The 25,517-nt window shown below is 32.7% G+C and overlaps 3 protein-coding genes across 3 annotated transcripts; all 3 read right to left on the bottom strand.

Annotated features, from left to right (window-relative positions):
- Nucleotides 1–1,179: 1,179 nt before the first annotated feature.
- On the bottom strand, nt 1,180–7,679 carry LOC140808355 (cellulose synthase A catalytic subunit 2 [UDP-forming]-like). Its single transcript, XM_073165456.1, has 14 exons — nt 7,121–7,679; nt 6,393–6,588; nt 6,074–6,300; nt 5,831–5,933; nt 5,582–5,753; nt 4,646–4,912; nt 4,224–4,569; nt 3,836–3,973; nt 3,618–3,743; nt 3,295–3,507; nt 2,910–3,183; nt 2,563–2,759; nt 2,130–2,480; nt 1,180–2,047 (listed from the first exon to the last, which is right to left on the bottom strand). Exons 1-14 carry the CDS (start codon nt 7,199–7,201, stop codon nt 1,466–1,468), a joined length of 3,273 nt encoding a protein of 1,090 aa, XP_073021557.1. The 5' UTR covers nt 7,202–7,679; the 3' UTR covers nt 1,180–1,465.
- Nucleotides 7,680–17,689: 10,010 nt separating this feature from the next.
- Nucleotides 17,690–18,860, bottom strand: LOC140808311 (abscisic stress-ripening protein 2-like). Its single transcript, XM_073165401.1, has 2 exons — nt 18,556–18,860; nt 17,690–18,022 (listed from the first exon to the last, which is right to left on the bottom strand). The coding sequence occupies exons 1-2, from the start codon at nt 18,799–18,801 to the stop codon at nt 17,879–17,881; spliced, it is 390 nt and encodes a 129-aa protein (XP_073021502.1). The 5' UTR covers nt 18,802–18,860; the 3' UTR covers nt 17,690–17,878.
- A 4,362-nt stretch (nt 18,861–23,222) lies between these two features.
- LOC140807204 (uncharacterized) lies at nt 23,223–24,558 on the bottom strand. The gene is made up of 2 exons (XM_073163949.1): nt 24,261–24,558; nt 23,223–23,558 (listed from the first exon to the last, which is right to left on the bottom strand). The coding sequence occupies exons 1-2, from the start codon at nt 24,507–24,509 to the stop codon at nt 23,379–23,381; spliced, it is 429 nt and encodes a 142-aa protein (XP_073020050.1). The 5' UTR covers nt 24,510–24,558; the 3' UTR covers nt 23,223–23,378.
- Between the last annotated feature and the right edge of the window lie 959 nt (nt 24,559–25,517).

Genomic DNA, 25,517 nt, shown 5'->3' on the forward strand with positions numbered 1-25,517 from the left:
GAACCACTGGTCAATAGTTATGATGCGAGTTTTTCAAGCAGTGCAGTTTTTGATTCATTGATTAGGATTTGTACAGAACTCGGGGCGAAAGTGAATGCATATGTTGTGATCGAGAAACTGAGATCAAGAGGTATTGGATTTCAATCCATGCATGGAACAATTTTTTTAACCTTCTCTTGAAGCTAGACGAAGTTGGATGATTTGGATAGCGTAATATGAAATGATATAATATCGATATTGTGAAAATTTGAATTCGCTGAATCTTATGATTTATAATCATTGTATAGAAGGTGAACTTTCAAATGCATTCGTAGTGTCATGGACTCATGTAGGATGCTGAAAAGTAAGGTTTTGCCAAATGTCATCAGTTTTAATATGTTAACTGATGAAGCGTGTAGGGCTTCACTTCAGCTCACGAACTTGTAAAGAAAATGGATGATATGTCCAGAGGTTGTGTATGCCTAATGTAGTTGGTTACAATTGTCTCATCAATGGTTATTGCAAGATGGGTTAAGATGGATTGCGCCAAAGAAATTCTAGTTGAAATGGTCAAGATGGAAGTGGTGCCTAATGTTAGGACCTATGCTAGCATGGTTGATGGGTATGCAAGGCATGGGTATTTGGAGGCGGCTTTCAGACTTTGTGATATTATGGTCGAAAAAGTTCTGATGCTTGATTCAGTGACGTCATTCATTGGATACATGTGCTAAGGTTTTATACCAGTGTAGTTTCTCTTTGTTATCCGATATAATGGAAAATTACGTATCTCCTGATCAATTCACCCATTCTATCGTTGGAAAAGAACTGTGCGGGAATGGTTATGTTACTGAAGCTCTAAAGTTTCATGGCTGGGCTCTGAATCTCAAAGATAGCTTTCCCTTAAAATATATTAATCAATTATCTTTGCAGAAACAACAATATATCAGGAGCCAAACAGCTTCTGTGTTCCATGTTTGTCAGGGGATTCATCCCCAACCTTGTGACATATTACCATGATTGATGGATACTGTAAGGCAGGTTAAATGGGAATCGCTGTTAACAAGTATAGAAATGGAGAAGGATTCAGATTAATTATGTAAAGAAGGATTGTAGATGTTGCAACAAAACACAACAAATACGTTAAGTTGAAACATTGTATAAATCGATACCCTGAGAAACAAAACACAGCAAATAAGAGAATAAAACAACAAAAGAATACTTTTAATATAGAATAGAACTTATTAACCAAACTTTATGTTCATTCGGGATTACAGAAGACAACTGTCCAAAGAATTAAACAAAAACAACGTAAAAAAGAGTGGTCCGTAGCTTCTTTTTTTTATCTACAACAGGTCACCCCAGAGCATCTTCAAACTCCCTTATGCAACCAATATGCATGCTTACATACAGGGACATCAAAGTCTTTTAACCTCCGTTCTTTCTACTTATAAACTTGAATCCAACTAATAAAATTTCTGCTTTTTATCTAATCACAATTCAACCCACAAACCTCTAAAATGATCCCGTCTTTAGACAAAAATGGGTTGATACGAACCCACAACAGCGTCAAAATAGAAGCAAGAAGAATCGACCAAACCACGATTATAGTGGGTACTCTATCTTGTTTCCCCATGAAACCTTTGAGGAAGGGGTATAAATGGACGATCACCCACAATGCAAAGAAAAGTCTGCCAAATAGAGGTCCCCACGTTTCATAGCCATTGTTAATGGCGTCTGAGATACCAACTATGACCCCAATAATGTTTATGATCATCAGAGTCATTGGAGGGATTAGCAAAGATGTCCACTTGAAGAGGTAAAGCTCCGAATATTCTCCATCATCGGCTGCTTTGGATGTAACAGTGAAGTTCGTGCTTACACCAGCCAAAACCTTAAGCAGACCTTGTATTAGAGCGAAAAAGTGAGATGAGACACCACCAATCACCCAAAACTGCTCGTTTCTCCACCAGTCGTCGATTCCAACACCACCCCACTGCATCTCTAAGATACTCGTTGCAGCAATTGATATAAAAAGGCCCATGAAAATTATACTCGCATAGTTACTGATCTGTATATTATAACACAAGATAAGAGTCAGCAAAACGATTATCAAACTAACTAAAAGTTTGTCTTTTCTATCAGAGATTCACCTCTGGGACAATGAACTTTCCGGTAAGGAGGCAAACAGCTGGCAGGGTGCAATAAACGATCAAGGGAAGTGATGTCAATGGATATACCACCGAGTTTATGTAAGAAAATCTTTCCAACGGTTTCAGACCACACCCATATCCATACCAAAGAGGGCAATGCCTGCTAAAGAAAATTTCAACAGATCCCAGAGCCCACCGAAGAACCTGGTGTAAACGATCCGATAGATTGATAGGGGCCGACCCTTTGAAAGCAGGCCGATGTGGTATGCAGTAAACGGATCTCCAGCCATGGCAATGCATCTTAAAACCAGTCAAGATGTCCTCAGTAACCGAACCATAAATCCATCCGACCTGATAGTGAAGAACACGAGTGTCAATGCAAAAAATCACTATAAGATCATTGGGAAAAAGACTCTACATGGAAACAGAATACCTCTTTCCCCCAGTCTGTTTTATCCTCGTAACCGCAACTAATGACATGAATAGCTTCTTTCAAGAGGGAAGCTGATGATGCTCCAGGTGGAACACCGCCTTCTTCCAGAAGTGTTGAAGCAATGAAAACCGGTGATTGACCAAATTTTTTCTCAAATTTAATCTGGGGCATGAGGGTTGATTTTTCACTTTCAATTCCTGCCACGTGGGTGAAATTTACAATATAAATACCAAGAAATCAATACAAAAAACCAGGGAAATTTGATTAATTCTTCTTTAAATGTAACGTCATTAGTAGTGTTTAAGTACTCTTATAAAATAACGCCGCTTTGAAATTTACTCTCTCACCTTCTATTCCTTGCTCAATATTTTCAAGAGCATGGACCTGTGTTGAAGCTTCCCTGCTCTTAGTCTTTTTCTTATTATTCTTTGATTTTGCTTTCTTACTTTTCTTTCTAGATCCGCAGCAGAAGCAACACCATTTGGGCCAACAATTGCAAGTTTTACCCGGCGGTTTTGCCTTCTTGGGAGCATCATATCCATAAAGCGCTTGCCTCCTGAAGACACATCCAGTTCCGACATAAATTGGACCTTGGATCCCATCAAGTCCTTTCATATTTATCTAGCAGTAGAGATAAAATTAGCCTTTTACAAAAAAACGTCATAGAATTATGCACGTATAACACTCATAGTTTGTAGTAGAACGCTGAATACCCTTAAAAATCACACGTACATCAAAAAAGACAACGTTGCGATTTGAATATCTATCATGCCGATCAATTCCATCAAATCTTTGAGGAAATTGCACATAACATATCTTCTTTCCAGCTTGAGGATCCATCATGAAACACATAGCTTCCCTTAGAGCTTTGCTGTTATTTATGTAGTGGTCACAATCAACATTCAGCAGGTATGGAGCATTTGAGATGACAGCTGATACCCGTATCTGGAATTAAAAAAACATTAATTATAAATAAGATAGCTGAAGATGCAACAAATTACTCTGGAAAGCGTAAACATATTCGGAATGGAAGGAAGAGAAAAGAAGATAGTAACCAAAGCATTCATAGCACCGGCTTTTTTGTGATGCTCAAAACCAGGCCTCTTCTCACGCGAAACATATATGAGACAAGGCAATTCATTCCCTTCAATATCCTGGACACCATTTTGACCCAAGAACACCTGTTGCAAAAATCGAAATACAATGAGAAATTCTTCTAGTCGATAACATTTCCGTCAAAAGTAAGCATAAAATCAGAGCAAGTTCACTATACCTGGATCATTCCAGGGTGGTCCCTGACATTATTTCCCGGCCACGGTGTTCCGTCCTGCATGGTCCAACCATCCTCAGGAACCTTCTGTGCGGTGGCAACCAATCCATTTATTCGAATTTTGAACTCTTCGTACTCTCTCTAAATGACGAGCATTGCAGAAAGAAAGTTTCAGCCATCAAAATTCAAACCCAAAATGTGAAAAAAATATCTACTTTTGGGCGCTTTATAAACAGTGTGTGGTCATCTTAAATGAAAACACGAGTTATTGACCTATTTTTCTTTTCCATAAACCCAAAGGTAGTGTAAAATCCGAATCTAGCGAAAAAATACACATTAAGTCAATGACGAGATTATTTCCGAAACAGAAAAAAAGGAAAAGGTATAACACCTTCATTGCCCGGCGTTCCCTCACAAATGTTGGCTCTACCTTGTCTTTCAAATAGTCAACCTTTTGGGCAAAATACCATTCAGGAGCCCGAGGTTCTATGCTAAACTTTTTGCAGAATGGGACCCATTTCCTGGCAAACTCACATGTCTCGGATAGAGCTTCAAAAGTAAGCATTGCAGCACCATCATCTGAGACATAGCAAGCAACCTTGTCCACAGGATAATCGACGGCAAGAATAGAAAGAACCGTGTTCGCAGTAATGAGTGGCGGTTCTTTCATGGGGTCAACTGTACTCACAAATATGTCCACAGGCATTAGCTCAGAGGGCTTTCCTTCTTTCTCATATCTGGAACATTGAAGTCGGATGTTATCAGCAAGACGGATAAACAAAAATGGGCAGAAAAATTAGATGAAATATTTACCTTAGTGAAAGCCTATCAAGGTACGTTTCTCGCAAAATTGGAGACCACTTTGGAAACTGATCGAACAACCATGAGACAGCGAACCATATCTCACATATAATTGACGTTAGCCACAAGCCATATGCGTCATTGACAGGATGAAGAACTCTATAGTGAAAAAACAACCCAAGAATTGCCATTCGAAGTAAAATGATCATTCTGTAAGGGTTTATCTTGCTTGAAGGTATTGGTAGCTTCCTCGAAAGAGGTTGTCTGCCTTCGTCCATCCTGTAAGTTACGATAGAAAACATCAAGTTATGAGGTAAATAAACTGGAAGCAAAAGAAGTACAGTTGAAAGAAATCGAATTAACTATATATTTTGATCACTTTAATACTGCCATATGATTAAGTTATCGGGTCATATATAAATTGACATTATCTATAAATTTTGTTATGAATCAATGGCTGTCAGATTTTGCTTAACAATAATACAGCCGCTTGGCTTCTACAGTTACTCCTACACCTTAAGAGTTGCAGAAAATAGTGACAATAAGCAAACTACTACATTTGCATGCCTCAAACATAACTGAGATAAAAATAAGAGCAAAGGTTGAACAAAAGAGAAGCACATGCAAGTCCTTTTATAGAAGAAAATAGAAATGAGGATAAAATATATCCAAGATTTATAGCCTAGAATGCTCAATATGTTAAAAAAAATTCTTGCATTCCATTAGGTGCCTAATTTTGGCGTAACAAAGAAAAAAGATTCTCTTTCAAACTCATGGTATCTGCAAATTCTTGTCAAGAGTAATGGCACATGCAAGTCAAGATAAGATTAATTTCACTAGCAACAAATAGCGCAAAGTTACAGTTGCAATACCGAAACTCACACGCAAACAGATAATATAGAAATATAAAAAGGAACGTGAAAAAGGAAACCGAAACAATGAACCTACTTAGGTAAATCAGGATCATCCAGCTCATCCCCGCCTTTGTCTCCTTGATGTTTAACCACCTGAAGCCTATCGTTTTGTTTTTTCTTCCATTCATCCATTCTTTCCTTCCAAGCAACAGTACCATATCCATATACAGCTAAGTCTTTCTTCGGATCCATTGGACGCGGTGGCACTGCAACATTGTTGAAAAATTGAAGTTCGACATCTAGGAAACTAATTGAACATCTAGGACTAACATTGAAAGATTACCGGTCATGGAGGAATCGGAAAATGCCATAGGATGGACTCGCTTCCCACGACCCATGAACGGAGGGATGATGAGAGCATGCTTGTCCGCAGAAATTGTATCATCCTTCATTAGGAACCATTATCATAAAACATTCTTATCAGAACGACAGTACTGAAAAACCTATTTAATCCATTCTCACGATTCACATTTTCTTTCAAATTCCCTATGCGAGAACCACATCAGTTAAACGAGGAGAAACCCACCTCTTGACCATAAGTAAGGAGAGGAATATCTGAGTTAACGGCCGAGGGATCCAATTCTGATGAAGAAGTGCAGATACCAGAAGAACCACGACTAACATTAAGCCGAGCAGCAAGCGCTGCCTCAGCAATCTGATGAAGATCTCTTCTTTCATTGCTGTTATAATCAAATTCATTCTCCAAATCATCAAATTCTTCTTCTTCATCATCTCCATCGACTCTCGGACTCCCTAAAGATCAAAATGCTGATTAATGACATCATTACTAAAACAAGAAAAGATGATGCAGCAACATCCGAGATAATGAGAAGAAGAAAAATTACCTTTTATTCGCTTGTATCGGGTTTTGCACTGAGGACAAGCTTGATTACCCTCTCGTCTTTCATATTCATAACAAGGTCTGCAAACAGGGAATGCGCATTCATTACAGGCGACAAATGGCTCACCATCTACACCAAACTCAATCTCATCTCCACAAATCTGACAAATCTGTCCAGTCAACTCTTTGACAGAAGTAACCTGCCATTTCCAACATTAATGTAAGAATTGGCACCAGATCGAGATTCTGTGTTGAGAAACAAAGATCGACGCAAGACAATGCGACTGTATTAAGACTCCAACAAATTCAAAAGTGAATTCAGGATAAACTGCAATAAAGCATGTGAGAACAATTTGGACCGACCGTGAAATCTGGAAAAGTTAAAAAGAACAAATCAAGAAAGTCAATTGCTTATCACACACTGCATCAAGAATGACACAGAAATATGAACAATACGAAAAAATGCTGCAGAGCAGTTGAAATTCCTTTGCTTTAGCAAACTGCGAAAATTCCAAATTGCATACAGAAAATCAAAACAAAAATTATTTCCAACAGACCAGTAAATTTGAAGATCTCATACCAAAATGGCACGCAAACTTAAAACTGGAAATTAGCCAACGCGGAGTGACTGAGCAGTGTGAACACAAAGTCACGCAAAAAAGCTTCGCATAACGCAACCAAATTGAGAAAAATTGAATAAACAAGAGAATATGAATTCTATAAGACGCTGACCCTTCCAATCTCATCGGCATTGATGAGTACAAACTCATTCCTGTTGTGTGAACCCGCCACAAGTCTCCCTTTCGTATCCATTCCAGAAAAATAAACCTTAAAAAAAACTCTTCCTATTCCACACGCGAACCTTCACAATCTTTACAGAAAAGGAGTAACAAAATCGATTCTTTATCCTTCACTCAAGAACCATCTGCATACACACAGGGAAATGACGAAACCCAGGTCCTCAGTCCTCTGATTTATTCTCCTCTCTCACTACCCACAAAGCCCTTCGCATTAAACAATCAACTAACGGTGATGCATGAACGGACAACACAAGAAGACAAAAACTACAATCACATTTGGTGAATGGGAATGTGGGATTCTATTAAAGAGGGATTTCGGTGGATTTCTTCCAGTTCTTTTCTTCAGAGAAACCCCCTGTTTTCGATGAAAGGGTTTCTCCCCCTCTCTCCTCTTTTATTTATTTCAATCTTTTGGTGATGTATGAGCTGTGAAGGGGCTGTACTGTGTGGATCAAAATACTAAAAGACACCCGGGTAGAAGAAGAAGGAAGAAATCAACACCAACAAAAGAAAAATATATATACTGCGTAAGATCTATGTTTTCTTTATACCCAAGAGAGAGAAAATATATTTAAGGAAAATGAAAAAATAAACTATGGAAGAGTTACAGGGATTTGGTAATAAAATAGACAGAAGAGAAAAAGAACCGAAACATGAAGATTAAACGCGTACTCCATTAGAACAGTGATTATGATTTATCCGTTTGTATTATTATCAGAATAGGTTTCACAATTTTACGATTTCACAATTTTACGATTCACAATTTTACGAATCTTTATCTGTAAGACAGGTCAATCTTACTGATATTAACATTTTTTGCATAAAAAATAATATTTTTTCATGGATGACCCAAATAAGAAACTTGTTTCATAAAATACGACCCATGAGATCGTCTAACACAAATTTTTGCTTTTAATTTAATATTTTCAGGAATCTCCATTAAATTTATGCCATATATATTGATTTATATATAACAATTATTATCATTATTATTACAATCAAAGTAAAATACACTCTATATAATATAGATCTAAACATTTATCACTTATGGACGAAAAAACTGCATGGAAGATGAGTCTATGTTATATCGAGAGATATTTTTTATATATATAAAATGATAAGCTGATCATCTCATTTGAAAACAAAAAATGTGAGGTTCATCGATAATTTTTAATTTACAGTAAGATGATCGATCGATCGATCGATCATCTTATACAAACATATCGAGAGTAAGACTTCCGGTGTAACATAGGCTCACTCAAACATGGATATGTGGAAAAAATGAATTAAAATAATTTTTCAAATTCAAAACTTTGATAGATTGAAATTAATATATGTTAAGTAAGTTTTTGTATATTTTAAAAATTATTGAACATAAAAACAAATCTATGTTCATTCAATAGATATAGATTTTATTGACGTAACAAGTTCTTTTAAAGTATTGCTATCAAATTATACAAACCACTTACCTTTTAACTAGAATTATAATTTTTGTTATAAATGGTGTTATTATTATTATTATTATATTTTGAGAAAATTTGCAAAATAACGTTGGTCAATTATTTATTTAAGAAAATGACATCTTCAATGTCTAAAAAATTTAAATCATGTTAAAAAAAATTATCACTCTTTGTTAAAAAATATTATGAATATTATTAAATGTGTTGTTTTTATATATTTTGAAATAAAAAATGTTTTCATTGTTTTGTCATGCGTGATGTGTGTGTGTATATATATAAGGTAACAAAAATTAAAATGAAAACTATCCAAAATCCAAAGGGGATAGGATGTTTGTTTGCTTCTACTTTCCTTGTGGGATTGTGTTTCACGGTTTTAGCGTGGATAGATGGATGGATGGATGCTCAGTAATTGTCAACTAAATTATACACTAATCTATAGAATGCCATATACAATCCGATCACCCATTTTGACTTGACTAAAAAAAATATTAATAAAATATTTGTTGAGCTGGCAATGAGATATATTTATTTTTTATTTTAAAATAAGAGTGTAACTGTGAAAAAAATATAATAATTCGAACAAATCGTGTTTTAAAAATTGAGTTAGTCTAATCAGAGTGTATCATGTTTTGTCCCTTTGTTTGTAAATGTATAATTGAGAAAATTCTGGAAAATGTTATGTGCGTGTAAAAAAAAATCATACAAAACGTAAACACTTGTATGTGGGGCAGTGGTGGAGCCAGAAATATGGTTCCGTCCGGACTAAAATTTTAAACTCTATAATTTTTTAATATATTAAATTGATTTACCCGAGCTAATATTATATTATTTCAAAATTATATAAAATTTACATGTAATTTTTTTTAAAAAAAAATTGAGTCACCCGGACTAAAGCCCTGATATAGGAGCCTTTGGCTCCACCCCTGATGTGGGGATGACAACGGAATATGTTTGGTCAAACCTGAGACTTGCCCCGCTAAAGAAAATTAGGACACTAGACCCAAACTTGTCTCGTTCTTTTTTAAACATATCCCGCCGCCATCTCATTCCATTCCGTTCAACCCGATTTGGACCCACACGTTTAATTAAAAAAACTAAGAGATCGGGCTTTAATTCAAGTGGTCTCACCTTCTTGCTTCTGTATAGTGGCTCGGGTTCGAGCCCTCCCCACCCATATTTAGGAAATTATAAAAAAAATAAAAAAGTATAATTTATATTATAATATATATACATTTATAGGCTGAGACTTATAAAATGCAAGAATACCATATTACCTAATATGTACAGTATAGTCACTTTTGTTTTTTATATTCGTTTTATATTATAGTATTTATATATCATAATATCATAGTCCTATATCATATTAATCATCGTATGATATAAAAAGATTGTACACCTACTATTCATAATAGTATATAATATATTTATACATACGGCATAGGTCCATTCAAACTTAAGACTCGCTTCGGACCGGTCATTGGACCCGTTGTCTCGGACTCGTCCCTCTCTACAACCTGTTTAACAGGGTTTTAACTCAACCTCAGAAGATATTAAGTTTTAACTTGTTCAATTGTGGAACTCAGAAAAAACTAAGTACTAAATAAATATTTATGATAAAGCAAAACTTTGCTTAAATGCAAATTACAGCCTATGTGAAAAGTGTAGAGCAATGATACCTGATATGATTTTCTATTACCCCACTTTAAAAAGTAAACAACCACCACTTAGGGTATGGAGATAATTGATAACCCCTCGACTCAATTTTCAAGTTTCTCCTTATTTTTGGTACATATTTAGCCACATTTAGATTGGTAATCATTAGTTTTTGCAGCCACTTCTATTAACAACACACAAGTCTATATCCCACTAAGTAGGTTGGCTATATATATATGTATACATTTAATAAATTGATCTACACATGAGATTTTGTAATTTTATCTACTTTTTGCAATTGCTCATAGACATTTTAAATAATTGTGAATTTTGAGGTAAAGGTTAATGGTTCATGTCATGTACTATATTGTCTAGGAGACAGTTGACAACCAGATTTTTACATCTAAATTATACAATCTCAATTGATTTAATGTTACACTCAAAAAGGTGTAAATAAATCAACATTAGGTAATATTAATAACTAAATAAATAGTAAGGTCTGCACATAAAATAAAAATATTCGAAGATGAAGCATGTGTACCCGCATTGGAGTTTTTCTAGTAAAAAAAATTCAAGGAAGTGGTCCACCATTCTTCAATGCTTCTTTACGCGACACCTCCAAATATAATTTTTTTCAAATTTATATTCGTTCCACATAAGTTGATCAATGGAATAAAATAAGTAGAAAACAAAAATTCTACTTCCCCAACCATAAATACATTTACGTCCATAAATGATGTGACACTCATCTATTAGATGTGATGAAATATATTAAAATTGTATATCCAATATATAAATATCACGTCATTATTGAGCACAGAGATGGACATTGTCGATGGAAAATATATTGAATGATTGGATTAATTTCTTGGTACCTAGCTCTAACCTTGTATTCTTCATTTGTTGTCTGTTATGTATCCTTGATTGTGAGGTAATGATGTCGTACGAGCATCCCTACATATAGTTGTTGAAGTTAATTATTTCTATCTTCGTTTGATTGCTAACAGAGCGGTATTATTCACTTTTTTAAAGTTATCTTTGTAAAGGTTAATTTATATTGCCACGATATAATATATATCATTTTTCTTATTTGTTGTTATTAAAACAATTGTTGAGAATCCATTTAAATTAATCATTTCTATTTTCGTATTCAGTTTGGTGAATAACCGCTGGGAAAAAAATTATTCTTATATTTATAAAATTTCCTCGTTCCATACTTCTTGATATAGTTGGAAGTCATTGTGATCTAAAACTTGAAGAGTAGGTCTCTTATAAAACGATCTTACGATTTTTATATATTAGACGGGTCAACCCTACCGATATTCACAATAAAAAGAAATACTCTGAGCGTAAAAAGTAATATTTTTTTATGGATGACCCAAATAAGAGATCTGTCTCTGAAACTATGACCCGTAAGACCGTCTCACACAAGTTTTTGCCAAACTTGAATATATTATAATTGGCATTCGACATTTTTTATATATAAAATTTTCTATTTAGTCTTAAATATTACATGCTCATATAAGTGGATTTGAAATCAAGACAAAACTTCAATAAAAATCTTCATTTATTCTACAAAAGTATAATAATATATAGGTAGCCTCTCTTAAATTAGATATGGTACAAATATATTTGGTAGACGATTTAGCTGTCAATTAAATGGATCGGGTGGCTCTATGTCATTCCATAGTAGTCGGTAACTCGAATTTGTTTTAGTGGTTTAGTTATTCAAAAGGACTCATTAGGTCGAGCACGACAAGGAAAGCATGCTTGTTCTAACCACCTTGCACTAAATTGTATTTTCACAAATTTTGTCCATATTTTGATCCACTGTTTTCATGATTCTGTCATATATACTGGCGGTGCCATTGCATCACTTCTCTTCCTAAATCATATATATATATATATATATATATATATATATATATATATATATATATATATATATATATAATTTCTGACATACTGCCTAATTATAAGCGACTAAATGAAGATTAAAAGTTTATAACTAAGACAAAAATTTGTGTCAAACGGTCTCACGAGTCGTATTTGTGAGACAGATCTTTTATATGAGTTATCCATTAAAAAATATTATTTTTAAAGCTAAAAGTATTACTTTTTATTGTGAATATGATACTCGTCTCACAGATTATAATTCGTGAGATGGTCTCACATGAGACCCGCTCTTATACTAGTTAATGTGCTATCTCGAACCACATAAGTTATTATTAATAGAATCATGTTATTTAGATCGGAGTCCCTCTTTTTTTATATATATATATTCAATGGCATCTTCTTACGTGCGTTGCTTTTATTAATGTTGATGTTTAACTTGGTCAAATGAACTTAATTTAATTATATCCCTTGTCTTGTTATCTTAACGAATTGTATTCCATCTAGTACCAAAATCCCAAATATGGGATGATGTTTCGGTTTCGAAAATTAATTGTAACAATCCCCTCTCAACAAAAAAAAAACGAAACTTTGTATATGTTAATATTAAAACTTAGATCTAAATTAACCACAAAAACTAGTTCAAAAAGGAGGATTGTTCAATTTCATACATCCAACTCTCAGAAATTTTATTCAATCGATGTAAGACAAATAACAAACCACTCATGCCCAGTAATAAACATCTGGACATCTGGAGCGTAAAGTTTATAAGTGATCCAACTATATATGGGATAGTCTAACCACATGACAGTAGCCTTGGTCAAGATCGAAAATATGTATCCAACACAATGTTAAGATTAAGACATGGATCTAACCCAACCCAGAAAACATTAAAAAAAGAGTATTGTCCAAATTCATATATACAACTTCAATCGACGTAAGATAACTAACATTATATTAACTTTGATTGCATAGTTGTTTAAATCAATAGTTAGCATTTCATGTTTTAGGGATCGTTATTCTTTGAAAGAACAATTAAATTACCGAAAAAAAAAAACAAGTTTGATGAACCAATATATGTACACTGTACAGTCAAATAATCACAAATATGATGATCGTGAACAAACATAAATAAACAACCTTCTAAACCTACGAGGTTACAAATTTAAAAATACAGCTGTCTTCGGGTGAAATATAATATAATAATTATGTAGATAACATGAAAGTGGTGTGGAAAATGTTTCAATGAGAAATTATAAAATAATTATATGAAATTTTGCGAGAAAGTATTGATTATTTAATGTGACATAATTTTAAAAAAATTAATTGCAGCTTTCCAACAGTCAATCGTAAAAAGTCAAACAGACCCATGATTGTGATCGTGATTTTTGTGAAGTTTTTATTAAAATAAATAAAATAAAATCCCTTTGCCAATCCAACAAAGGTGATGTACAGCATCTAAGGACCAACGTACATCCACGTATGCAGTGGACTGTCGGTGATCACTGTAACTCACGCGCTTCATCACCGTTTGCGTGAATGAAACATTAAAATATGGTAGATTTGATGGTAAACCTATGAATTCAAACATAAGTAATGTGACGAAAAACTTTTCTTCACTTTTATGATTCACACAAAAAATATCGGTGCATTCCCAAGTCTATGTCCGGATTAAATTTAGTACGAAAAATTAAACATTTGATATTGATATATTATATTTGAGTACTAACTATTTCAAATTTAGTACAAAAGATAATTCTTTTAATATAAAATTTGAATAACTATATTATATCAAAATTTGATACATTTGTTTGAGTACTCAGATATCATATATTAATATCATATTTTTAATATTTACCGATTTTCATCTGTAACACGTGTCATTAATATGAATACTTGTTTTATATGTTTGGATATTCAAAAATAATATATGAATATCAGATCTAAAACATTTAACACTTGAATATGAATATTATATATTAGTATCATATTTTTATTTTTTATATCTCTTTTTATTATTTATATCAATACAAGAGTATTCAAAAATCATATATTATTATCACATCTGAAACATGTACACTAATATCATATATTTCAAATTTTTAATTTTTTGTACCAAATTTCATACGAAAAAACATATGTGATTGTCGTGAGTACAGAAACATTTTTTGTTAGACAAAGATTGAATACAAGTAAAAATATGAGATTAGAGATTTATTCATCATTTACTCTTAAAATATTATCTTTATATTATTGTTGTGTGTGTTATAATTTTTAAATGATACATTTAGATCAAATATTTTATATAATTCTTGATATATAATTATTTTTTAAAATAAATTTTGTACTAAGGAAACCATAAATTAACTAAAAATGACATAAAAGGACAAATTTAAAATATAAAAACGACTTCACCAAAAGTTAGTTATTATATATATATATATATATATATATATATATATATATAGTAATTATCGTATAGATAATATTGATTTGACAGTTTTATGTAATAATTATATATATATATATAGTAATTATCGTATAGATAATATTGATTTGACAGTTTTATGTAATAATTATCTTTAATTTTCAATGTCTTCAATGTCTTTCAAAGCACATGGATGTTTACCATAATATTATTGCTTTTGAGAGAAACTAGATTATATATCATGCTTTTGAGAGAAATTAGATTATAATAAAAACCTTAAATATAGAATTTTAGTGACAAAAAGCTACTCAAATATAATTATATCATACCAAGAATTTCCTAGACATAAAATTATATAATTTTATGTTAAGTGTATAAAAATATAGAGTATATCTTTTCTGAGACGGTCTCACGAATCTTTATCTGTGAGACGGGTCAACCCTACAGATATTCACAATAAAAAGTAATATTTTTCATTGATAACTCAAATAAAAGATCTATCTCATAAAATACGACATGTGAAACCTTCTCATATAAATTTTTGTCAAAAATATATTTTTGTATGGATGCTAGTGTGGCCAAAGATAAACTAGGTACGTAAGGTCTGATTTTAATTTCTTTAATGGAGTTTGGATGAACCAGTTAACTAGAAATTGTCCTTTACAATGTATTGCTTTAAAAGGACCATTTTTACGAAAGGTAAAAAATGTGGTAAGGATTATCCTTCCAGCTTTTATTAGAACTAAAAGAAAAGCTCATTCTTAACAATTACTTTTAATGTGCATTACAATTATTTTTGGTTTTTATAATTTTTTTTTAAAATTGAAATATTTTTGTTTTAAGTTATAAAATTTGTTTCGATCAGCACGACCGAAAAAACCGAAATATAATTAAATTAATAATTTTATTTTTATTTATATTATTTATTGAGATGATATTAGTGAATAAAGAATTATTTTGAATAATACTTAGTTGATTGTTGTTTATGTAATTCATTTGTACTTTATATTTAAAATATTTTACTAAGAAATCATTTTAAAAAATAACATATTATATTTTATAGTATATTTATATTATTAATTTAAATAATTGTATCAAAACCGAAATAACCGACCGAAATAACCGAACCATTTCGGTAGAAAACCGAACCGAACCGAAGAAAAATGGTTCGGATATCGGATTATATATTTGTAAAACCGAAAACCGAAAAAACCGAAATAAAAACCGAAAACCGAACCGAACCGACCGATGAACACCCCTCTGCATCACATAGTTTTGTTATAATTTTTTTTAAAAAAAAAATATATAACTCCAAGCTCAAATAAAAGTACAAGAACATAAAATGTTATTTTGGGGAAGTTTTTATTACAAGAAATTTATGATTAAAATTAATGCATTAATAAGAAAAAAATAACATGTTATATATAACTCCAACAAAATGTTAATTTTAGTCATTTAAATATTGGTTTGTGATATTTTTAGTCTTGTGTATTTCGTTAAATCAATTATAATTTAATAAATATATATTTATTTATCAATCTTAGTTATTCTGTCCAAATCATATAAATAAATTATTAATATCATTATTATAAATATGTTTTAGAAAACACATACATTAAAAAAAACACACTCACTGACAAAAATTTCACACCCATGGAGCTCGATATTAGCCCGTAGATTAAATTGGTGCTGGAATGTTTCGCCGCATCCACCGAAAGAGATCGACGGTCTTAAACAAGCCACGCTGACATATGGGCCCCACCATTACGCCATCCCAGTTGGCCAGTCACTTTCATGAGCTGTGAACCAAATATTAATTTAGAAGCCTCCAGGTTTAATATTCTCATTGAATAATACTCGGTAACGTTTTAATTTTTAAAATTTTCTGGTAAGAACATAATATAAATATGGAATACCATGATAGAACATAGTGAAGCATTTCTACTCACACAAATTTGGAAGGATATATCGACTTATTAAAAATGAAAAGAAATATCCTTTTCATTCGGAAATATATATAATATAAAAAAATGTGTGTTATAAAAAATAATTGTTTAATCAAACTTAAACATACAAGAGTTTGAGCTAGATTAAGTGTCACTTAAGCAGACACGACCTTATACATCTAAAATGTTAAGTTGTTAGCCCTCGAGGAATTAAATTCCGATGTGAGCTTTAGATACATCGCCCAAACATTATATTTTTTAGTTCGTGTTCGTGTGCGTGTGCGTGTGCGTGTGTATTATAAAATTATGTGTGAGTAAGTTCTACACAAAATCTACTAGGGCCGGTATATATGTATGTTATTTATACAATTAAGTCGATATTGCTTTGCACCGAACCATTGGTCCACCGATGAATGAAATCATATATATTTCGAATTAATTGTCAATCAATTTCAGTTCCCAAACTTTTGGTTGCTCGTATTTATATTGAATTGAAAAATGTATTTAATACTCAAAAAAATGTGACAAATCCTCGGGGGCAAGCCCAATGGAAAGTCGCACTATATCTTTGGGCTTAACCTATCTCAACACGTAACACCAATTTGCTCCCACTCAAACTCATTCCACAACAGACATAACATTTCACTTTCCCAAGAATTAAATTCCCGAAAAAATGCAAAATGGTAACTCCCAAGATTCCACTCCTACTGACACTCCCATGGCTTGTCCTAACCGTGACCGCAATGTCAAGAACGCCACAAATCAAGCCAGCCAACGATGCTGGAAATACTGCGAAACACGAAGGGGGCAAGATGGAATGTTTGGGCACGTTTCTGGAGCTAAAGTCGTGGTCGAATGAAATGTTATTGCTTTTCTGAATGGAAGGTCTCATTTGGTGATTGATTGTTGTCGAGCCATTCGGATAATCACTCACGAGTGCTGGCTTTTCATGCTTACTTCACTCGGCTGGCCTTATTAAGCCATCACCGTAGCCTCTCGTCCATGCACATTTTTCGTACTAGTGATCATGTGTAGATTTTAGAAATGACGAATTCATGAATGCTGCTTATATATATTCTCTGCCATGTTTTCAGTTTGATATTTATTAATAGACAAAAACATTTATATAAGAGCTTTATTGACACCATATGTGAATGATGCATGGCATAATACCACATGAACACTCAATAACATATTTCTTTTATATAACAACATGCATGTATATATAACAAGAGAGACCCACAAGCACAATCTTTTATTTAGAGTAGGATGGATTGTGGTGGTGGTGCTTTCCCCCGGCCTTTTCTTGCTCATGCATGTTTAGATTCCTTCTTCTCATGATTCTCCAGGAATGCGTAGCCACCGCCTCCCATCGTCACCGCCGTCGCAATCTGCTCGTCTAATTTGTTCCTCTGCGTGTGCACTTCGTCCTTCTTGGCCTGATGCTTCTGATACTGACCATTTTCATGTAAAACGTCAAAATTAATATATGTGAGATAAGATGACGGATCAAGGTGATTATTGAATCTTTCAACGTAATACAATGATCGAGCAAAAATTAATTAAATTGATTATCATTATTATTATTATTTTTGCAAAAGGTTGCGTTGATTGGTTCGAGTATAGTCATTAATTGTAATTAGGGTTTGGCTACTAGCTAGTACATTTATTTAATTATAGAGAGTTTGATTTGGCTACAAGCTAGTACATTTACATATTTCAGATTGATCAATTGTATGAATTTTCTATTACACAAAGAATATCTGGAACAAGTCTGGTCTGTAAACACGTTACATAGACATTAATAATGAAGAAAATAACAGTACATTAATTTACACGGTTATTTTTAATTTGTGTTACTAATTAATTTTCTAGATATCAAATCTGACTGATATTAAAATCTTGTATTATTCCATGATCCAATGTCGTGCGTGGTAGGTCATGAGAATAACATGAAATTTGGGCAATACTTAATCAAGGAATTTACCAAGGCAATAGGACCAGTAGTCGCATTTCCCAGCTCACCGTGGTGTTCCTTGCGCTGATGAGGCTTTCGCCCTTTCTCAAAATCTGGTTGAGTTGTAGCGTAGCCGACGGTTTCTGTAGTCTCGTAGCGTTGGCCCGCACCATCAACCCCGTAGGCGGTTTCAGAGTACACCACCGCCTCGACCGGCTTCTTCTCTTCCTCCTTGTTGTGGTGGAAGAGGTGGTGGTGTTGCTTCTCTTCTTGCATGCTGAGTATATATAAAAATTTCAACTGGTCAAGATTTTATTGAGTATATGAGATGGTATAAACATAGCTGGAGTGTGCTATTTATAAGGGTGAAATTAGTTGTTCCGTTGGCGTTGGAAATTTAATTTCTAGATCATAACTGTTTACATATTCTTTTGGATTATTATATGAATTTGCTGTTTTTTATTCAATAAATAAAGAATTATTCTTAGCGACGAAGCCAAAGTGATCATACACGTAGCTAAACTGCATGGTACTCAATTCAATAATGTTTTTAGATAAAAATAAATAAACTCCATTGATCCAATTTTATCTTATTTTGTTTAGTTTTTTATGATTATTGTCAACCCCGAAACCGATACGCGTTATCAACGTTGTTTAACAATTAAAATCGTAAAACAACAAGCCACGTAGTATATAAAATAGTCAAAAGCCAATCTATTATACAATCATAATTGTTTTTACAGTGCATATCACAATTGCGTAAGCAATAACATAAGAAAAATACAACTAAAAACGATGCTTGAAACTTTATGTTTCGAACTTGATCATTAACCCCAAAAATGTGTTGTTCACCTTCTTCCACTTGATCTTCGCCCTTATCTGGGGAGGGAAGTAAGGGGGTGAGTGTTTGGAAAAATAATCAATATGTGGGAAGACAAGCGTACACAAAAATACGAAATATACATATAATTCGAGTTCAAAGGTAACATGTCACAACATGAATCAACACATGAGAAATAGAATTCGAAACAATGTATCAAAACATATAGTAATTGGAGCATCAACTTATACAAAGCATTGTTATTCATCTCATTATCCATGATATAACGATCAGTCTATAGTTGTTACTCTTATAAGGAAGTGGGGCCATATATCGATTATTATAACCCACCGCATCGGGACCTTACCTTATCTTGTCAGGTTTCGGAAATTTTATTGCCACAATTAATTCGAATCATAACAGTGCATTTTCAATATTTCATAGCATAGCATAGAGATCATGCGAAACGAAATATATACAAAATCAAAGATCGTGAAACGTGTAGTGTATGCTCGAGTTTTCAAAAATAACAGGAACATCATTATTTTAAAACATATTTATAAGGCCATCTATTTGTTCTTTTATCGAAATAAGTATGAATGACTTGCTGCTCGAAATAATATTCTTTGACATTTGAACTTGGCTCAAACAAGGGTCGAGTGTTGTTCAGAATTCGGTGCTGCTTGGCTTGCTTCTTGGACGAAACTTTTGCTTGAAAATGAGTAGAGTGTTGTTCGAGTGTTTTGTTGTTGAATTGTTTTGGAAGCTTGTGAAATATGATTCATGTATGACAATTGATACTCTTTTATAGAGAATTGATAAGACACCAAACTACATGCCATGATCTTATGTCTCAAGCCACTCTCCATGATTATTCAGCCCCTAAGCCCTATTTTTATGCCACTAAATCACTTTTTTATGCCACTAAGTATTTTGGATTTTCAGGGTTTTTACAACTATCCCAACTAAGAAATAATAAAACTAAAAGCAAAATATGAACACAAGCAATTTAACATGGTTCGATCCAATCGAGCTATATCGACGAGGTAATGCTCAGCTATAAAGCAAATTTACTAAATATAAACAATTACAATCATACAAGGACTTATTCAAATAAAAGACTATCTTTTTTTTTTCTAATCACACCTCTGACGAACATATTTAGTAAACGTCGTTTGGTGAGCACAACTCGTCTTCAATATCCGTCAACTCGAACTCCTTTCAAAATTGCGGATTATTCTCTCTCGATAACGTCACATTTCTCTCCCAAGAAATGAATCCCAAGTCTTTGAGTATATGTATACAACCAACAAGTTGAAATCTCAAAACAGAGTGAATAAGGTGTAACTAAATGAATCTTGTCTCATAGCTTGTCAGGACAAATAATGCAACACTAAATATGAAGATATGTTTTTCTCCTCAAAAAATATGCGTGCTCAAACTTTTTAAATATTTGACACTAAAATCATTGATATCCCTCGATCACACGTAGTCGTTCTCGGCAATGTTCAAATTAATGAACACTCGTTTACCTAGAAAACTTCGTCATATTCATGATAAACATTATCTTTTCAATGTATCGTGAGTATCGTGGAGGGCATGTCATGGATTAATTGGGCAGATTGGAATTTTATATTCTTCACGGGTCTTTAATGTATTCCATCTTTAATGTATTCCTTTTATATATTATCTTTAATGTATTCTCATTTTGACAAATATGCACAAACGAATCAATCCATCAATCAAAATCCAATAATGCAAATTCCTTTGTATCGAAGGAAAAAAAAACACATTACTCGATCGATCTCTTAATTTTATTTGTTTTATAATTTTTCACAAAAATGACAATCTTACAAATTTTTTAAGACAAATTTAATATAATGCTGTAAATTTTTACACCTCGACTTAAAGTGACTCGTTATATATCATCACAATTCAAAAGAGTTAATTATTAAATCTTAGTTCTGTCTGGATTAGTAAATGATAATAGTGACTCCACCAAAATATTATTGTTTGGTCTGCTAACATAAATTGTTATGTGTATTATGATCAAGTCTAGTCTTCCAATTACGTGGAAAATTATATTTTCGATATCGTAATTATGCATTTTTTATTATTGTTTTGTTATCGATTAATTTACGATTTGAGTTATGCAATTGAATATTTTTTCAATTTTAATAACATTTTACTGAAATGTTGTCGTAACACCAAAAAATACTGACTAATGACAAAATATATACAATATAACAAGTGTAAATATTCATTGTAATATTTGTCATTTGAGTGGAATCTCATATTTAGGATATTTTTAGTATCATATATTTTTTTATCGAGAGAGTTCTTATGTATTCGTCATTTCATCCTATTTAATGTTTGGTAATAGATACATATGAATATTTGATTTTGGTGATCAATATTATATACATTCGTCAAGATCATAAAATAATTGGATCGCCAGTACTTATGTTCAGTTTTTGACATATTACAGTGGATGCTTTTGAAAATAAGAAAATTGAATTTTTATATTAAAAAATCATATATTGCTATGCTTCTACATAATGGAAACAAGGAAAAAAAATACCGTAAATTTGTACTTCATTTTTAAATATTTAAAGTAAATTACTTGTTAGCCACACTGATGTAAATATGGAGGGTTTATTTTTATTTTTTCAAAAAATAATAAATTTTTAAAAAGGTTAAAATCATCTTTGATTTCATTGGTTAATGTCAGAGAATCATAAGAAATAATTCATTAAAGTTTCTGCATTTAATGAAATCGTTATCGCTTTGTATATATGGGTTAACTCGACCCTACTTCTGCAGGCAGTGCCCGCAAAGGTCGATCTAACGGCTCGGATTTTTTCGAGTCAATTTTTTATTTTTTTTTACAGAGAGATAGGCCCGGATCACTCATGTGGAGTGATCCAGACCGTTCATTGCCCGTGCAGGCAGTGTGAAACAATCCGTATATATGTATGTTATACAAAGAAGTCAAAAAATGAGATTATACCATTAAGACACTACATCAAGATTGCATCTAAATAATGTACATCTCTGCACCAAATATTTCACATTAATTGTCGATCAAATTTCAGTTACCAAACATTTGGCTCATATTTATATTTGAAAAATGAATTTATTATTCAGCTGAAACACATTCCACATGAACAGATATAACCTTTGGATTAATCTCTTCTATATGTAACACCAACTTTCTTCAAGCTTATTCCACGTGAACAGACATAACATTCAATCTCCCACAAATTAAATACCCGAAAAAAGGCCAAATGGTGACTCCCAGGATTCCACTCCTAGTAAAACTCTTTTGGCTAGTCCTAACCATGACCGCAACATCAAGAACACCGTAAATCAAGCGAGCCGACGAGGCTGGAGGCACTGCGAAACACAAAGGGGCACGATGAAATTTTGGGCGCGCTCGAATGAAATGTTATTGTTTCTTATGAATGGAGGGTCGTCTCATTTGGGGCTGAATTGTTTTTGGGCCATTCAGATTCACTCTTGAGTGCTGGCCTTTCATGCTTACTTACTGGGCTGTAACCCATGCTTGAAAATGGGCTTTGACCCGGCCCAATAATGGTTGATGCACATTTTTCACTAATCATGTATATGTTTTAGAAATGATGACTTTATAAAGGCTGTTTATATATATTTTCTGCTATATTTCCAGCTTGATATGATATCCATTAATGTACAGGATACCAAGGAAATTAAATGATGAGGTTGTGCTGACATGTATGTGTCAAATCAATACTCGTGATGGAAAAATATTTAGAATTGTCAAAAATTTAAAAAGTATAACATTAAAATTAAAATTTGATAACATAGAATGCCAAAATCACACAGTGAAAAAATTAGGTGACCAAAAAACCATTTTTCTTTATAAATACACATACATATAACAACAGAGACCCACACAGCACAATTTTTATTTAGAGTAGGATGAAATAGAATGTGACAATATGTAAGAACCAAATTATAATGGCATATAAAATTTGTGGGAGGGCAAAAATAACTAATGGTGGTGGTGGTGCTTTCCCTCAGCCTTTTCTTGTTCATGTTTAGCTTCCTTTTTCTGGTGATGCTCGTGGAATGTGTAGCCACCGGCTCCCACTGCCACGGCGGTCGCAATCTCCTCCTGTATTTTGTGCCTGTGCTTGTGCTCCGGGTCCTTCTTGGCCTGATGCTTCTCATACTGATCATTTTCATGTAAATATGCCAAAATTATATACTGGTAATTGAGTTTTTCAACATAATATAATTTGGTAAATGATTATTATTTGATTACCTATATATAATTGTATTTAGGGTGATGAAGCTGATGGGGGTTCCCAGACACTGGATTTCACCGATTTGATCACAAAATGAACGATCCATTATTATTTTTATTAAATTTTATTTAAAGAGAGAGCCTAATGTCATATATATCCCGACTGAATAATAAGTTGTATAATCATACAATGTAGTCTCCTTAGAATTAGAGGTAATTATTTTGTAAGATTATATATATGAGAATTAGTTAGATGTATCATTGATGCATACAAGAAGAATTCATTTGTGTGAACCTCAATCTTGCGATGTCATGTCAAAATAATACGTTTGCGATTGGATTGATGAATTTAATTTAGAGAGAGATTTGATCTGGGAAATGTTTGATTGATGAATTTCAAATAACGCTCATCCTAGTTGTAAATCAGTCATAATTTTCAATGAAATTGCATAACTTGATATAAAGTGAATTTAAATTCTCCTTGAATTTTATTCATTCAAACAAGCTAATTCATCCAACTTATATCAAATCTACTAATGTTAAAATCTTGTATTATTCCATGATCTAATATCATGCATGGTAAGTTGAGAATAACATGAAATTTTAGGCAATAATTAAGGAATTTACCAAGGCATAAGCACCAGCAGCCACAGTTCCCAGCTCACCGAGGTGTTCCTTGCCCTGATGAGCCTTTCGTTCTTTCTCATAATCTAGTTGAGTTGAAACGTGACCAACGGTTTCTGTAGTCTCGTAGCGTTGGCCCTCAGCATCAACCCCGTAGGCGGTTTCCGAGTACACCACCGCCTCAACTGGCTGCTCTTCCTCCTTCTTGTGGTGGAAGAGGCGGTGGTGGTGGTGGTGCTTTTCTTCCGCCATGCTAATTGACAGTGGTTATAGGTGGAGACTTATTGATTGGATATGAGATGGTGTAGGGCATGGCTGAAGTTTGCTATTTATAAGTGTGAATTTATCCGTTCCGTCGACCTTGGAAATATATATATATATATATATATATTATTATTTATATTTATATTTTATATTTTATATTTTAGGTATGGATTGGCCCCTGAACAGATTCCGCCACTAATAAATATTTTCCAGTGTCGTGGAAGGCATGGCATCCATAATGGATGGATTAATGGGGAGATTGATTTTCTATTCTTCACGAACTTATTGATCAATCAAAAAAAAAAAAAATCCAATAATACAAATTCTTTTGACAAATTATTATCATCCAAAATAACATATTACTCGATCTCCTAAACTTATATATCCTTTTCATTTCTTCATAAATTTTCACAAAAAAATGACAATTTTGCAAAAAAATTTATATAAAAAAATTAAAATAATACACCAACTATGTCTGGATTAGTAATTGGTAATAAACTTCACCAAATAAGTATTGTCTGATTAGCAACTTGCTCACATAAATATCAACGCGTATTATCAAGTCTAGGAGTTTTCTCACTAGCTACGTGCTGCGACTGGTGTTTTTAAAATTATATAAAAATAATTTATTATTTTAAAAAAATAAGAACAAAAGTTGTGTAGAAAAATTTGTAAATTACACCTCAATAAAATCGATTTTTTTTAAGTTGAAAATAATTGGATTGCGGGCAGTTATATTCAGTTTTTGACATATTACAGGTGGATGCTTTTAATGATAAAAAAAATTATATATTGGGACTATTGCTATGTTTTCTACACAACTGAAATAATAAAAATATTACTCTGAAATAATTCATTAAAATTAAATAACGTGACTTAGTTGTTAAGCATGCAACTTGTTTCAAAGACTCGTTTTCACACCTCTCTTTCTCAAATTTCTTCTCATAAATGAAGGAAGTTGAATGAAGTTCTTTAGTAAAATAAATAATTAATTAA

Source organism: Primulina eburnea, chromosome 12, assembly GCF_022965805.1.
Source record: "Primulina eburnea isolate SZY01 chromosome 12, ASM2296580v1, whole genome shotgun sequence".
NCBI lineage: Eukaryota > Viridiplantae > Streptophyta > Magnoliopsida > Lamiales > Gesneriaceae > Primulina > Primulina eburnea.